The sequence below is a fragment of the Dendrobates tinctorius genome, unplaced genomic scaffold (assembly GCF_039654945.1).
Source record: "Dendrobates tinctorius isolate UK_male_01 unplaced genomic scaffold, ASM3965494v1 ptg000022l, whole genome shotgun sequence".
Classification (NCBI taxonomy): Eukaryota; Metazoa; Chordata; class Amphibia; order Anura; family Dendrobatidae; genus Dendrobates; species Dendrobates tinctorius.
In genome coordinates this window covers 107,634,138-107,648,080 of record NW_027361690.1, presented here as the reverse complement: position 1 = coordinate 107,648,080, position 13,943 = coordinate 107,634,138, and the positions used below count along the sequence as shown (strand labels likewise).

The window sequence follows — 13,943 nt, the reverse complement described above, 5'->3', positions numbered from 1 at the left end:
TCTTCACATTCAGGAATGCTGCTTGGCTGGCCCCCTCTTTCCAAGCCAACAGATTCCGAGAACAGAAGTAGAGACTGTGATGGCTCCTGTCCATGTTTCTCTGACTGCCTGGGAACTTTGGCAGGTGGTGAAGAGACAGATGGTTGCTCTTCGGTGCTCTGGTCCTGAGAGGCTGTGGAAGTAATTGAAGTCGATGCGTTAGCTGCCATCCATCCGACAACGGCTTCAATTTGTTCCTCCCGCAGCAGTGGGGTACGTTGAGGTCCTACAAAGCAGCGCATAAAGGACTGTTGCCTGCTAAAACTGGGGGATGCTGATCCACTGGTGCCCGCAGCAGGCCCAGAATCCCCACGTCCTCTACCTGCAGAATCCCCACGTCCTCTCCCTGCAGAATCCCCACGTCCTCTCCCTGCTGAAACTCCACGCCCACGCCCACGCGCCTTACTCCCTGCCTTCTTCATCTTTCCAGACTGCTTAAGATAGGCAGAAAAGTACAAAGGGGGGCCTTAGTGTGCTTATTCCTGAACAGCTGGTTACAGGTACAAGAAACACTAATTTTATGAAGTGTGTGTGTGTGGACTAGACTTTAATAGGAGCTGATGTGGCCTACACAAGTTCCAAATGTAGTGTTTGGTGAACTTTTTTTGTGGTTTCTTTGTTGGAAACAAACTCAAAGTATGTGAACAAAGAATTGAAACTGATAGTATCACCAACTTTTTGGAGCTATTACAATGCAGGCAGGTAACCTACAATGCAAAAGATGAGGCTCCAAAAAAATTGGGTAATACTAATCTGGCTGCGCCGGCAGGGCACAAGCCAGAAAAAAAGGCTCCTCTATCTACTCCTATATAGTGTTTGCAACCAACCAATGTTGATGGATACGGATGGATGCACACTAATAGGAGAAGAAAAAATGAGCTGCACTCAAAGACAAATATGTGTGAGGCAGTGACGCACGTTGAGCGTCCTACAACCAGACGTAGCTGCAGGACACTCTACTCAGCGTGAGCTGCACTCACACACAGTCAGAGACCTCTCAGACAGCCGTGAACAGTGCAGCTAAGTGGGCACTGGCACTGACAGGCTGCAGAAAGGCTCCGCTGTGTACTACTAGTGTTTGCAACCAACGTATATGGATACGGATGGAAGCACACTAGATTGAAATTATGTAAAAAATGCAGCTCAAAAAATAAAAGATGTATGAGGCAGCAGTGATCACACTGGGCGGCCTACAGCCTGACGTGGCTGCAGGACCCACTCCACAGCGTGAGCTGCACTCACACAGCCCTTGCAGACAGCTGTGAACACTGCTGCTAGGGCAAAGAAGGCTACAGTGGTGGTTTATGTAGCCTGGGTAAAGCACTAGATGTTTGGTGGAATCGCTATTTCTAACTGTCCCTCACAGTCTTCTACAGCAGCCTGTCCTTAACTGAATTCACAGCAGAGTGAACCAGAAATGGCGGCTGCGGTGGCTTTTATAGTGCATCATGACATCATTTCGGCAGCCAATCACAGCCATGCCAATAGTTAACATGCCTACATGCCTAACAGGATGTGCCCACACTTCGGAGGATTCCCATTGGCTTAATCAAAGCAAGCAGGCTCATAGCATGATGGGAACTTCCGATTCCGGTATCCGATGTGACAAAAGTATCGGAAGTCAGTATCAGAATTCCGATACCGCTAATATCGGCCGATACCCGATACTTGCGGTATCGGAATGCTCAACACTACTTATCGCTTATAATATGTACAGGAAAATCATAATATTGCAATGTATGGTAAAAACCTAATTCCCCTATGGAGCTCAGGCTGTAACTCAGTGCACAGACCTAACAAGACAGCAACTCTGGGGCTTTCAGCAGGCCTCCGACTTCCACGGTAACCTATTGATGCAATGCAATCACGTTTTGGGGGCCAATGGGAGCATCGGTGAGCGTCCAATTTATATACTGCTGTCAGAGATTGAAAGTGGAATTTTTATGTTAAGAGCAGAGTTCAGAACACGGGGAGGTTAGTAGTCACAAGAGGCACTGAGATAAACAGTCATCTACCTATAGCAACGGGGAAATCAGTACTGGTTCCTACTGCCTTCAAGTAAGTGCTAGTAACAGCCCACACAGGCGCTGAGACTGCTTGTCAACAGCAATAGACATTAAGAACAGAGTTAGTCTACAGCTGCTAGTAAGCAGTGTCAGAGTTTGTGTGGGCACTGAGATGAGTGAACCCAAACTGTAAATTTCGAGGTTCGTACTGGACGCTTGGTGTCCAGTGCTGAAGTCTGAACATGGAGAGAGAGCACATTTGGCAGCGTCCTAGCCCGTACTATGACCATTTTACAGCAACACAGTTCAGATAATTTTTATGAGGTTCAGGTTCAAGGTTGGGTAGAGTTATGATACCCGAATAGAACTTTAGACTAAAGTTCAGTCGAACCTGACAAACTGAAACATCCATGAGTCCACTTATCCCTATTGCCAGTATTAAACAGCAGTTCTATATAATACCTAGTGAGTAGGGAGGTGTGAAATTGTTTTTGCATCCCATTCAATCAACTATGACAATGGTCTATGGCCGGTGAATGGGAGAGAGAGTACTGCCTCTTATGTGGTGACATCTGCGGTTTTTCTTTCGATTTGCTGGCCTTGCGTAGCATCACGTCATCATGATGATGTCACGCCAAGCCAGCTAATCAAAAGAAGAGTCACAGACACCGCCAGGTAAGAGGTGGCGCTCCTTGTCCCATGTATGGGCCACAGACTACTGTCAAAGTTTATAGAATGGGATGTGAAGCAAATTTACTAGTGAGTTGTCACCAACCAGATCTGTCTGCTGAACGCACAGCACAGTCAGATTGTAACTGGACCGTGAGTGGGTGAAGGTGGAGGCAGCAGGAGGCCCATTTGTCTGATGGAACAGCAACGCAACATGGGCATCATTGGGCAGTCAAGTCAGTGTGTAATAGAGAGACTCATGTGCCGACAATGGTGCAATACCCCAAAAGACATATTAACAGATTTTTTTTCAAGCTGAACAGGCTTTTTCTTCAGCTGTGAGTGATAGTTCACAATTCCGTTATAGTGAGTCCCATAAAAAAAAATATTGAGGTGCTCACCTTGGAATTCCCGACAGGTTACTACTGTCAGTCAGCCCTCAGCATGCTGTAAGCTTGTAGCCAAGAAGGACCAAATGAAAAGTTCACTGGCTGAAACTATTGATTGTGGCTGAAATATGTGTTTCTTGTAGCAGAAATGTCAGGATACTTGTGAGGAAAATAGCTGTCAAGGAAATTGGGGAGTAAAAGGGTCTGACTAAAGCTTTAAGGTAAATAAGTCATGAGAAAGGCTGTTTATTCAGAATACCGCCATCAGATGGATTTCATATTCCGGCTTCTGCATTCTGTAGATACATTCTTACCAAGTAAAATGTCATTGTTCTATATACTAGCAGATGTCACGGGTTTTAATGAATTCATAGCTGAATTCCTAGCACACTGTATATTTAACTATATAGTATATAGTATATATTTATATACACACAAACATTTGTTTCTTTGTTATAGTGAATGGAGGGTGGTCCTCATGGCTAGAGTGGTCAGCATGCAGTGTAAGCTGTGGCCGTGGAGTCCAGAAACGTTCCAGGACCTGCACTAACCCAACACCTCTGAATGGCGGCACCTTCTGCGTAGGATCGTCCATGCAGAAAGTTAGCTGCTCCTCACAATGTCCAGGTGAGTGGCGTCATACTTGTAAATGTTATACATGTGTCCATCCTTAACTTTCTTCTTTCCTCAAAATAACCTGTGGTAAAAAGAGTGAGATGACCATCTTTGAAAAAAAACAAAAACCTCTTTGCGTTAGGGAGGAAAGCGATCCCAGTCTGCTTCCCGCTGGGCATTTGGTCAATGGTCCAGTCTGAATAAACAAAACACAGTATTTAGACGCTCCCCTTTGCAGCCATTTTGTAAAATAAGGCAATTGGAGTCTGAAACATGACATTTATCCTGTAGAGTCCCTTTTATTTGAAGTGGTGTCTGTCTTTTCTGTGTCCGGAAAAAAAGATTGACAAAATTGGAAAAAAAAAAAAAATTTCAAAATTTGCCTCATTTTATATTATTATTATTATTTATTATTATTGGAAGGATTGTCAGAAAATTGTTTTCAGGTATTTAGATGGAACCCTCCAAAAAATGCAGACTGTGACGTGATCTCTCCCTAACGTTGTTGGCTAAATCTAACATACATGGATATGGAATGGGGGTGTCGGGAGGAATAGCTGATGGGCAAGGACAGTGAAAATAAGTAAGTTCTTGTTTGAATGGTATAAGGACATATACGATTTTAAGCTTGCATTTCACTAATGCATTATAAGAGCATGTGTACATGTAAAGTATTTATTGCAGACATTTCTGCATCAAAAATGTGACTCTTTGCAGGAAAATTCTGCATAAAAACGTGCATTTTTGTCATTATTTTGCATGCTTTTTCCTGGTCATTCCAGCTTTGTGCAGGTTTATGATCTTGTCCCTGACATCCTTATAAAGCTCTTTGGTCTTGCCCATGTTGTAGAGGTTAGAGTCTGACTGATTAATTGAGTCAGTGGACAGGAGTCTTTTTTTAAAGGTGACAATGTAAGCCAGCTGACTTTAATGCAGGTAATGAGTTGATTAGGAGCGTCTAACTGGTCTGAAGGAGCCAGAACTCTTAATGGTTGGCAGGGGATAGAATACTTATTTCTCACTGCAAAATGCAAATAAATTTATATAATTTATACAATGTGATTTTCTGGATTTTATTTTTTATATTCTATCTCTCAATGTTACAATTAACCTACCCTTAAAATTACAGACTGTTCATGTCCTTGTCAGTGGGCAAACTTACAAAATCAGCAAGGGATCAAATATTTATTTCCCCCACTGTATCTTTGAATTTTTTTTCTTAGCATTACGGAATTAAGGAATAAAGTAGAGATGGCTGCTATTTCATTTAGTGTCATATACGGTAGCTTTAATACCTGTAACTTTGAAAGCCATAGCATTTGCACCAGATAATGAGCATTATGGCCCCTGATATTATGAGATGCTGGCATTTGTCCCAGAGGTCATCTGTTAGGGTGGTTATATCAACGGAATAGATGATTATCACTGTAGGTGGAAAAAGACATAGTGAGCCACGAGTCATTTCTGTCATGCCATCACTGTCAACACCTATTACCTGTTTTTTCATTACCGTTAACTATGAGGGTAGTGAGTGGGAGGTTTATACCTAGCATGCTCGGTAATTATTTGACTGCACTTTAGCTATGAATTAAATAGTGCATAGTTATTTCTCCTGGTCAACATCGTAGTGTGGTAAAGGGCTGCAATGGCTTCTGTCTTCTTAAATGAAAAGATTTAGACCATTCAGGTTCCCTCGACTTTCAGATAACCTCCCTAGCCACTGCCGTTTTATTTCCATTCTTGTGCTTGACATACAGTAGAGCAGCGTTTGTGACGAGTCTATGTGTCAACAATGACAGAAAAAGGGCCTGGCTTAGTTACCTTAATAAACAGTCAGCCAGCCCCGTTCACACACATTCCTGGTACACTAGCGACAGAGACAGTGTTGACATATGTGATACACCTGAGTGGAAGTCAAGCTGACTTATTAGCAATATGTAAATTGATTTGCATTGCCCCGGCCCAGGGTTCCAGTCTGGTTCTTCATAAAAGCCAGTCTTTACTTCTGCTCCTGGCAACCTTGACACAAATGGTGCTTGCTAGGCTCCACAACATCGTGATGTCATGTATAATCTAACCCTTAGGACTAACTTCGTATCATAAAATTATGTAACAAAGACCATGCTCTTTATTGTTCAAAAAGTACAAAAAGTCTTTTATTGCTCCATACAAGTAGTCAATATCAATGTTTTAACCTATCTGGTCTTTATCAAGGTCCAGAAAATGCCCCACAACATCATGATGGACATCAAATCTAAGGGTACCGTTACACCTAGCGATGCACCAGCGATCCCGACTAGTGATATGACGCGGTCAGGATCGCTGGTGCATTGCTAGGTGGTCGCTAGTGAGCTGCCACACAGGCAGATTTCACCAGCGACATCGCTGGGGACGGGGATCGCTACTTACCTGTCAGACGCGGCGATCCTGCGTCCTCCCGCCCGGCTCCACGCGTTGCTCGTCGTCACCACAGGAAGCCCAGCAGGAAGTGACCGACGAGGAATGGTCCAGGAGCTTCTCGCGCGACCAGCGATAATCAGCGGGGGAGCCGGTCGGAGGTAAGTATCACATGTAACGATATTGCTAGCAATATCGCTGCAATGTCACAAAATCGGTGACTTTACAGCGATATTGCTAGCGATATCGCAGTGTGTAACGGGGGCTTAACCCTTAGGACTAACTTCATATCATAAAAGTAGGTACTAAAGACAGAACTCTTTGAGAACATTACAAAAGTACGAAAAGTCTTTTATTGCTCCATAGAGGTAGTCAATAGCAATGTTTTGATCTATGTAGTCTTCATCAAGCGTCACAAAATGCCCCACAACCTCAATATGTCATGTAAAAATGCAGGGCCGGTTTTAGGCAAAGTGGGGCTCTAGGTAAAGTTTAAAATGGGGCCCCAAATGCTAACATATTGCACATCACACAGAAGCATTTTGGTTGTAGTTACATGCACTTAGTTCAGGACGCTAAATGAGTGTGATGATCAATATTGAAGTCATTCGACGCTTGTTTCCTGGCCTCTTTCCACCTTCTGAGAAAGAATGATGGACACAGAATGATCACTAATAGATCAATCTGTCCCCATACAGTATCATGTTATCAGCAGCACATCTACAGTTTACACCAGCGATGTGCTGCTGAGAACAATGATTTTTGTTCCGGCTTAAACAATCCAATCACTCAATGAATATGCTGCATTTTGCTTGTTTAGTATAATACACTCCATAGTCCTCCATATACTCTAATGTGCACCACAGTCCTCCATATTGTAAAATGCACACCCCAAAGTCCTCCATATAATATAATATGCCCCATAGTCCTCCATATAGTATAATACACTCTTCAGTCCTCCATATAGTATAATACACTACTCAGTCCTCCATATATTAAAATACACTGTTCAGTCCTCCACATAGTATAATACACTCCTAATAGTTCTCCATATAGTATAATGCACCACCATAGTCATCCATGCAGTACAATTCACGTCCCATGTATAATTCACCCCATAGTTCTTCATATAGCATAACGTATTCCCCATAGTCCTCAATACAGTATAATGCAGCCACCCCATAGAGCATAATGCAGCCACCCCACAGAGTATAATATAACTCTCCCATAGAATTTAATGCAGCCCTCTCATAGGGTATAATGCAGGTCCCCATAAAATATAATGTAGCCTCCTCATAGGGTATAATGCAGCCCCTCATAGGGTATAACGCAGCCCACCTCACAGGAAATAATGCAGTCCCCCTATAGAGTATAATTCAGCCCCTTCATGTGGTATAATGAAGTCCCCTCATAGTGTATACTGCATTCCCCCATAGAGTATAATGCAGCCCCCTCATATTATATAATGAAGCCCCCTCAGAGTAAAATGCAGCCCCAACAGGGAATAATGCAGCCCCCCCATAGGGTATAAGGCAGCCCCCCTCTAGTGTATAATGCAGACCCCCATAAAATATAATGTAGCCCCCTCACAGTATAATGCAACCCCTTCATATTGTATAATGCAGCCCCCTCATAGGGTATAATGCAGCCCCCGTCATATAGTATAATGTAGCCCACTTATATGATATATAATGCAGCCCTCCTCATATGGTATAATACAGTCCCCCATATAATATAATGCAGCCCCCCATAGAATACAATGTAGCCTCCTCATATAGTATAATGTAGCCCCCTCATAGAGTACGATTCAATCACCCCTCATAGAATATAAATATAATACAGCCCCCATAGAATATAATGTAGCCCCGAATAGAATATAATACAGCTTTCCTCCCCATAGATTATAATGTAGCCCCATCAAAGAGTATAATGCAATCCTTCCTCATAAAATCTAATACAGCCCCCCATAGAATATAATACAGCCCACCTCCCCATAGTATATAATGTATCCCCCATAGAATATAATGCAGCCCCCCATAGTATATAACACAGCCTCCCCCAAAGAATATAATGTACCCCCATAGTATATAACACAGCCTCCCCCAAAGAATATAATGTACCCCCATAGTATATAACACAGCCTTCCCCATAGAATATAATATATAATGTACCCCCATAGTATATAACACAGCCTCCCCCATAGAATATAATGTATAAAGTACCTCCATAGCATATAACACAGCCACATAGTATATAACACAGCCTCCCCCATAGAAAATAATATACCCCCATAGTATATAACACAGCCTCCCTCATAGAATATAATATACTCACAATAGTATATACCACAGCCACATAGTATATCACACAGCCAGATAGTATATAACACAGCCTCCCCCATAGAATATAATATAGCCCCCAATAGTATATAACACAGCCCACATAGTATATAACACAGCCCACATAGTATATAGCACAGCCCGCATAGTGTATAGCACAGCCCGCATAGTATATAACACAGCCCTCATAGTATATAGCACAGCCATATAGTATATAGCACAGCCCACATAGTATATAGCACAGCCTCATAGTATATAGCACAGCCCGCATAGTATATAGCACAGCACGCATAGTATATAGCACAGCCTGCATAGTATATAGCACAGCCCACATAGTATATAGTACGGTCTCATAGTATACAGCACAGCCCACATAGTATACAGCACAGCCCACATAGTATACAGCACAGCCCACATAGTATACAGCACAGCCCACATAGTATATAGCACAGCCTCATAGCTTATAGCACAGCCTTCATAGTATACAGCACAGCCCACATCTCCCCCCCTTCCCTCCGAGAATGGCCCACAGTCCAGTACTCACTGTTGTAGCAAAACAAAAACAACACAATCCTCACCTCTCCTCGTGCCCGCACTTCTCCTGGCTCCTGTTTCAGGGGCTGCACTGCTGACACACAGTGAGCGCACGATGACGTGCACCCGCAGTGTCAGAGGCAGAGCTGGTAATGATGGGAGTGGCTGCGTGTTGTTTCGCTACCTGGGGTCCCCTGGGGGAGCGGGGGCCCTAGGCAGCTGCCTTGCCTGCCTGCCCCTAACACTGGCCCTATAAAAATGAACCCTTAGGACTTACTTTATGTTGTAAAAGAATGTGATAAAGACAACGCACTTCAATGAGATTCCAAAAATACAAAGTTATTTATTGCTCTATACAAGTAGTTAATGGCAACATTTCAACCTATCTGGTCTTTATTAAGGGCCACAAAATGGTCCATATCATCATGATGTCACACAAAATCTAGCCCTTAGGACTAACCTCATTTAATGATGTGCCACACTGTGACATCATGACATCACAGGACCTACCAAGCGTCAGAGGTGCTCAGGACTCTGTGCTAAGGATGCCAGACATAGAAGTGGAGACCGGCTGCTTTTGCTATTAAAGCGGATTTGTCACTGGATTTCACAAAACATAAAGAGACCTCTTATTCTTTTATACCTTTTGAAAATGTTCCTGCCTGATATAAAAATGAGCTTTTTATTTGTCCACTTGTAATTAAACTCATAAAATGCTCATTTTAATATCTAGAGAAACCAGTTCCAAAAAGGACTGTATGGCCATTCTGACATAGGTCTTAAAAATAAGTACATCAGGTGGTGTGTCAGTTCGAGCAGCAGGAGCTGTGTCATGTTGTTTCTGATGGGTTACTATGCAATTTACCATATGCTATGTGGTTATGGTCATGCGTATTATTGTCAATTAATTATCGTCTGTTTATATGCCCCTGCTAAATGATATGACCCTGTTAGTTTAGAGACCCATAACCTCTTATTGAGTCATACTTAAATACGTATCTATTATTGGATAAATTATTTATGGACAGTATAATTATACTATATATGTACAGTATATATACAGCATTATTATTTTTTTTTAATTTGATATAATTTATTTTGATATATTTGATGAATTTTGTATATTTTAATCATCATCCTGTTTCTAGTAGAAGGACAATGGAAGGAGTGGGGTGACTGGTCGGTCTGTAGCTCAGAGTGTGAACACCAGCGTGAAAGAGAGTGCACAATACCTGCTACAACTAATGGAGGAAAGCCATGTGATGGGATGAGCCAAGAATCAGAAAACTGCACAGATGGATTGTGCATTCAAGGTGAGAAACACAAGCAGTCAAGAACTATGGATAATATAATATATAATTGATAATATACATATGTGTCAGATAATATGCATACAGGTCGGGTAATATACAGACGAATTTGATAATATATATAGGGGACAGATAATATATATATATATATATATATATATATATATACAGGTCAGATAGTATATATACAGGTCAGTTAATATACATACAGGTCAGATAATATACATATGAGTCAGATAACATACAGTTGTGCTCAAAAGTTTACATACCCCGACTGAATTTTTGCTTTCTTGGCCTTTTTCAGAGAATATGAATGATAATACCTTTTTCTCCACTCATGGATAGTGGTTGAGTAAAGCCATTTATTGTCAAACTACTGTGTTTTCTCTTTTTAAATCATAATGACAACCCAAAATATTCAAATGACACTGATAGAAAGTTCACATACTCCATTTCTTAATACCGTATATTGCCCCCTCTAACACCAACGACAACTTGAAGTCTTTTGTGATAGTTGTGGATGAGGTTCTTTATTTTGTCAGAGAGTAAAGCTGCCTACTGTTCTTGGTAAAAAGCTTTCAGTTTCTGCAAATTCCTGGGCTGTCTAGCATGAACTGCACACTTGAGATCTCCCCAGAGTGGCCCAATGATATTGAGGTCAGGAGACTGAGATGACCACTCCAGAACCTTCACTTTGTTCTGCTGTAGCCAATGACAAGTCGACTTGGCCTTGGGTTTTGAATCGCTGTCATGTTGGAACATGGAAGAACATCACATGTGCAGCTCAGCTTCTGGGCTGATGATTGCAAATTTGCCTCCAGTATTTGCTGATAATGTTCTGCATTCATCTTCCTTCAACTTTGACCAAGTTTCCTGTGCCTTTGTAGCTCACACATCCCCAAAATATCAGCGTTCCACCTCGGTGCTTTACAATAGGAATGGTGTTCCTTTCATCTTAGGCCTTGTTGACTTCTCTCCAAATGTATTGTTTATGGTTGCGACCAAAAAGTTCAATTTTGGTCTCATCACTCCAAATTACCTTATTCCAGAAGTTTTGAGACTTGTCTCTGTCCTGTTTTGCGTATTGTTGGTGAGATACTTTGTGGCATTTGTGCAGTAATGGCTTTCTTCTGGCAACTCGACCATGCATCCCATTTTTCTTCAAGTGCCTCCTAATTGTGCATCTTGAAACAGCCACACTGCTGGTTTTCAGAGAGTCCAGTATTTCAGATGATGGTATTTGTGGGTTTTTCTTTACATCCCAAACAATTTTACTGGCAGCTGTGGGCAAAATTTTTTTTGGTCTACCTGACCGTGGTTTTGTTTTTACAGAGCTCCTGATTTTCTATGTGTTAATCACAGTTTGAATGCTGCTGACTGGCATTATCAATTCCTTGGATATCTTTTTGTACCCCGTTCCTGTTTTATACAGTTCAGCTACCTTTTCCTGTAGATCTGGTTGCTTTTTACCCATGACTCACAATCCAGAAATGTCAGTGGGGTCTAATAGAGCTGTCACCATTACCATTTAAAAAAAGATTGAAACAAATGGATATTATGAATTCACAGTGCATAAGCTTACTGTCTAAATTCCAGGCATTTCTTTTTTTCATGTTACTAGCTGTGAGCTGAATACTCCATTAAGAGTTTATCCTTGACTCTAGGATGTCCTCGCACCATTAGACAGCACACTGTATTTGTATAGCACAATACTCTGTAGTGTACAAGTAATATCATACGTAGCCTGCCTCCATATAAAGGCAAATAGTGTCCATATGTAGCACATATGGTCGCGGTGCCCACAACAAAAAGCCAGCTACCACACCATAAAGAAAAGCTCACGTCTGAGAGCAGATACTTGCATGTCAGTACCTATTAAAGGGTCCTTCCTAGGATTACAATATTGATAGCTTCTTCTTAGTATTGGCTGTTAATATTAGACTGATAGAGGTCCAACTCTTGGCACACCCACAAGTCAGGTGTTTGACAGTGATATAAGCAAAATAAAGAGATCAGAAACTGTTCAGATGGAGGGGGGTATCAAGGGATGGACCACCACCAATCTGATGTTGATTTTTGATGTTGTATTTTAATTGTAAGTTATAAATATTATGATCCCGGAAAGCATTGCACTTATATTATTTGGAAGATATCATTTTTTATTGTGAAAAACGAAGACAATGAGGCTTGTTCCTATATGAATTTATGACGTTTAAGGAATTACCTCATATAGATGTTGGAGAAGGGGTTATCACCTCTTTGTGGCTTCCTTTATGGTGCACTTGAACCATTTATATCATCTGAATCACCAGTACGTAATACTACAATTCCATTAGAGGGAAACATGTCTGGTCAAACAAGACTTTCCTGGCAAAATCAGCTGTTTGTCCGCAGTCAGTCACTTACCTCAATAGATGCTGTGGAGACACGGGGGGTCAGCGGGTGGTCTAGTCCACTAGCACAAAATTGCATGGACCAGGGCTCATCCCACTGAACACTGGCTCTCCTTTCACTGTGGTCATAATATTACTCAGACCCCACAGTGTGAGAGTAAAACAGTGTGGCAATACTTTATTGAACCACAAAACAGGTAAGTAACATATAGATCAGTCACGGCAAAAAAAACGAAGAGGATGCAAAATTACATAGTCTCACCCTTTCGCTGATTCGCCGAGATAAGAGAAGTTGTGACTTCAGAGATTCTAGGGCCAACTATCCCACTTGTGGCACTCACAGAGAGGAGGTAACAACATACTTAGAAAGCTGACAATGCATTGAGATGCATGGCCAGATGACCATAATGTCACAACCTTGCTTCTCCGAACATCTCTATGGAGCCAGGTGACCAGTGGGTCCCATTCCTGGCTTTCCCTAACGTGTCCATGGGGTTCAGGTGACTGGTAGCTCCAAATCCTGGCTTCCCCAAATGGGTTCATTGATGGCCAATGGAGTAGATCTGGATTCTTTCAGCCTGGGCTGTAGTCCCCTAAGCTGGCATCCTGTAGAATGTCAAATCTGTGTCCCTCGTGATGGAGCCATGATGCTCTGGCTGCTGTCCTGTAGAGTGTTCCTGGCTGTGGTTTTGTAAAGCGTCTCTGGTTCTCTTGATCTCCGATTCTTTGAGTAACCTGTTACAGAGGCATATCCTCTTTTTATAGTTCACAACTGTTGTACTTCAAGCCATTATCCAGAGGTCAAGAGGCAGAGGTGATGAGGTTAACCCGCATTGTTTGATTATTTATAGTTTATCCTTCAGTGTTTGAAAATCAACAAGCCACAGGACCCACACAATGGTCAATCAACATATTATGCAAACATACATTTTTAATTGACCCTGCATCCCTATCTTGCAAAGATAGCAGACAATAAGCTGTAGAAGCTGATAAAATAGGCAAACATCAGTAATAAATATTAAAAATCCTTGACCAATGGAAGAACATATGCATAAATTCAAATGTCAACATATAGATAACAATCTGTGCCTCCTGGATTACTGAATTAACGCCAGGATAATTAAAAGTACAACCGCCGACCGCTGCTGCATCGCTGGTGAGATCTGCCTATTTGGCAGCTCACTAGCGACCATTTAGCGATGCACCAGCGATCCTGACCGAGTCATATCGTGGTCGGGATCGCTGGAGCATC

General features: G+C 42.0%; 1 protein-coding gene across 3 annotated transcripts in view; it reads left to right on the top strand.

The window, feature by feature from the left end:
- UNC5D (unc-5 netrin receptor D) overlaps window positions 1-13,943 on the top strand; it is a 941,164-nt gene that overhangs the window by 548,652 nt on the left and 378,569 nt on the right. For 2 of the 3 annotated variants that reach the window (XM_073569039.1, XM_073569041.1), the window contains exons 6-7: window positions 3,563-3,730; window positions 10,137-10,301. In XM_073569039.1, coding sequence (XP_073425140.1) covers window positions 3,563-3,730; window positions 10,137-10,301 — 333 coding nt within the window. The remainder of the gene's footprint in view (window positions 1-3,562; window positions 3,731-10,136; window positions 10,302-13,943) is intronic. The other variant, XM_073569040.1, reaches the window with a different exon arrangement.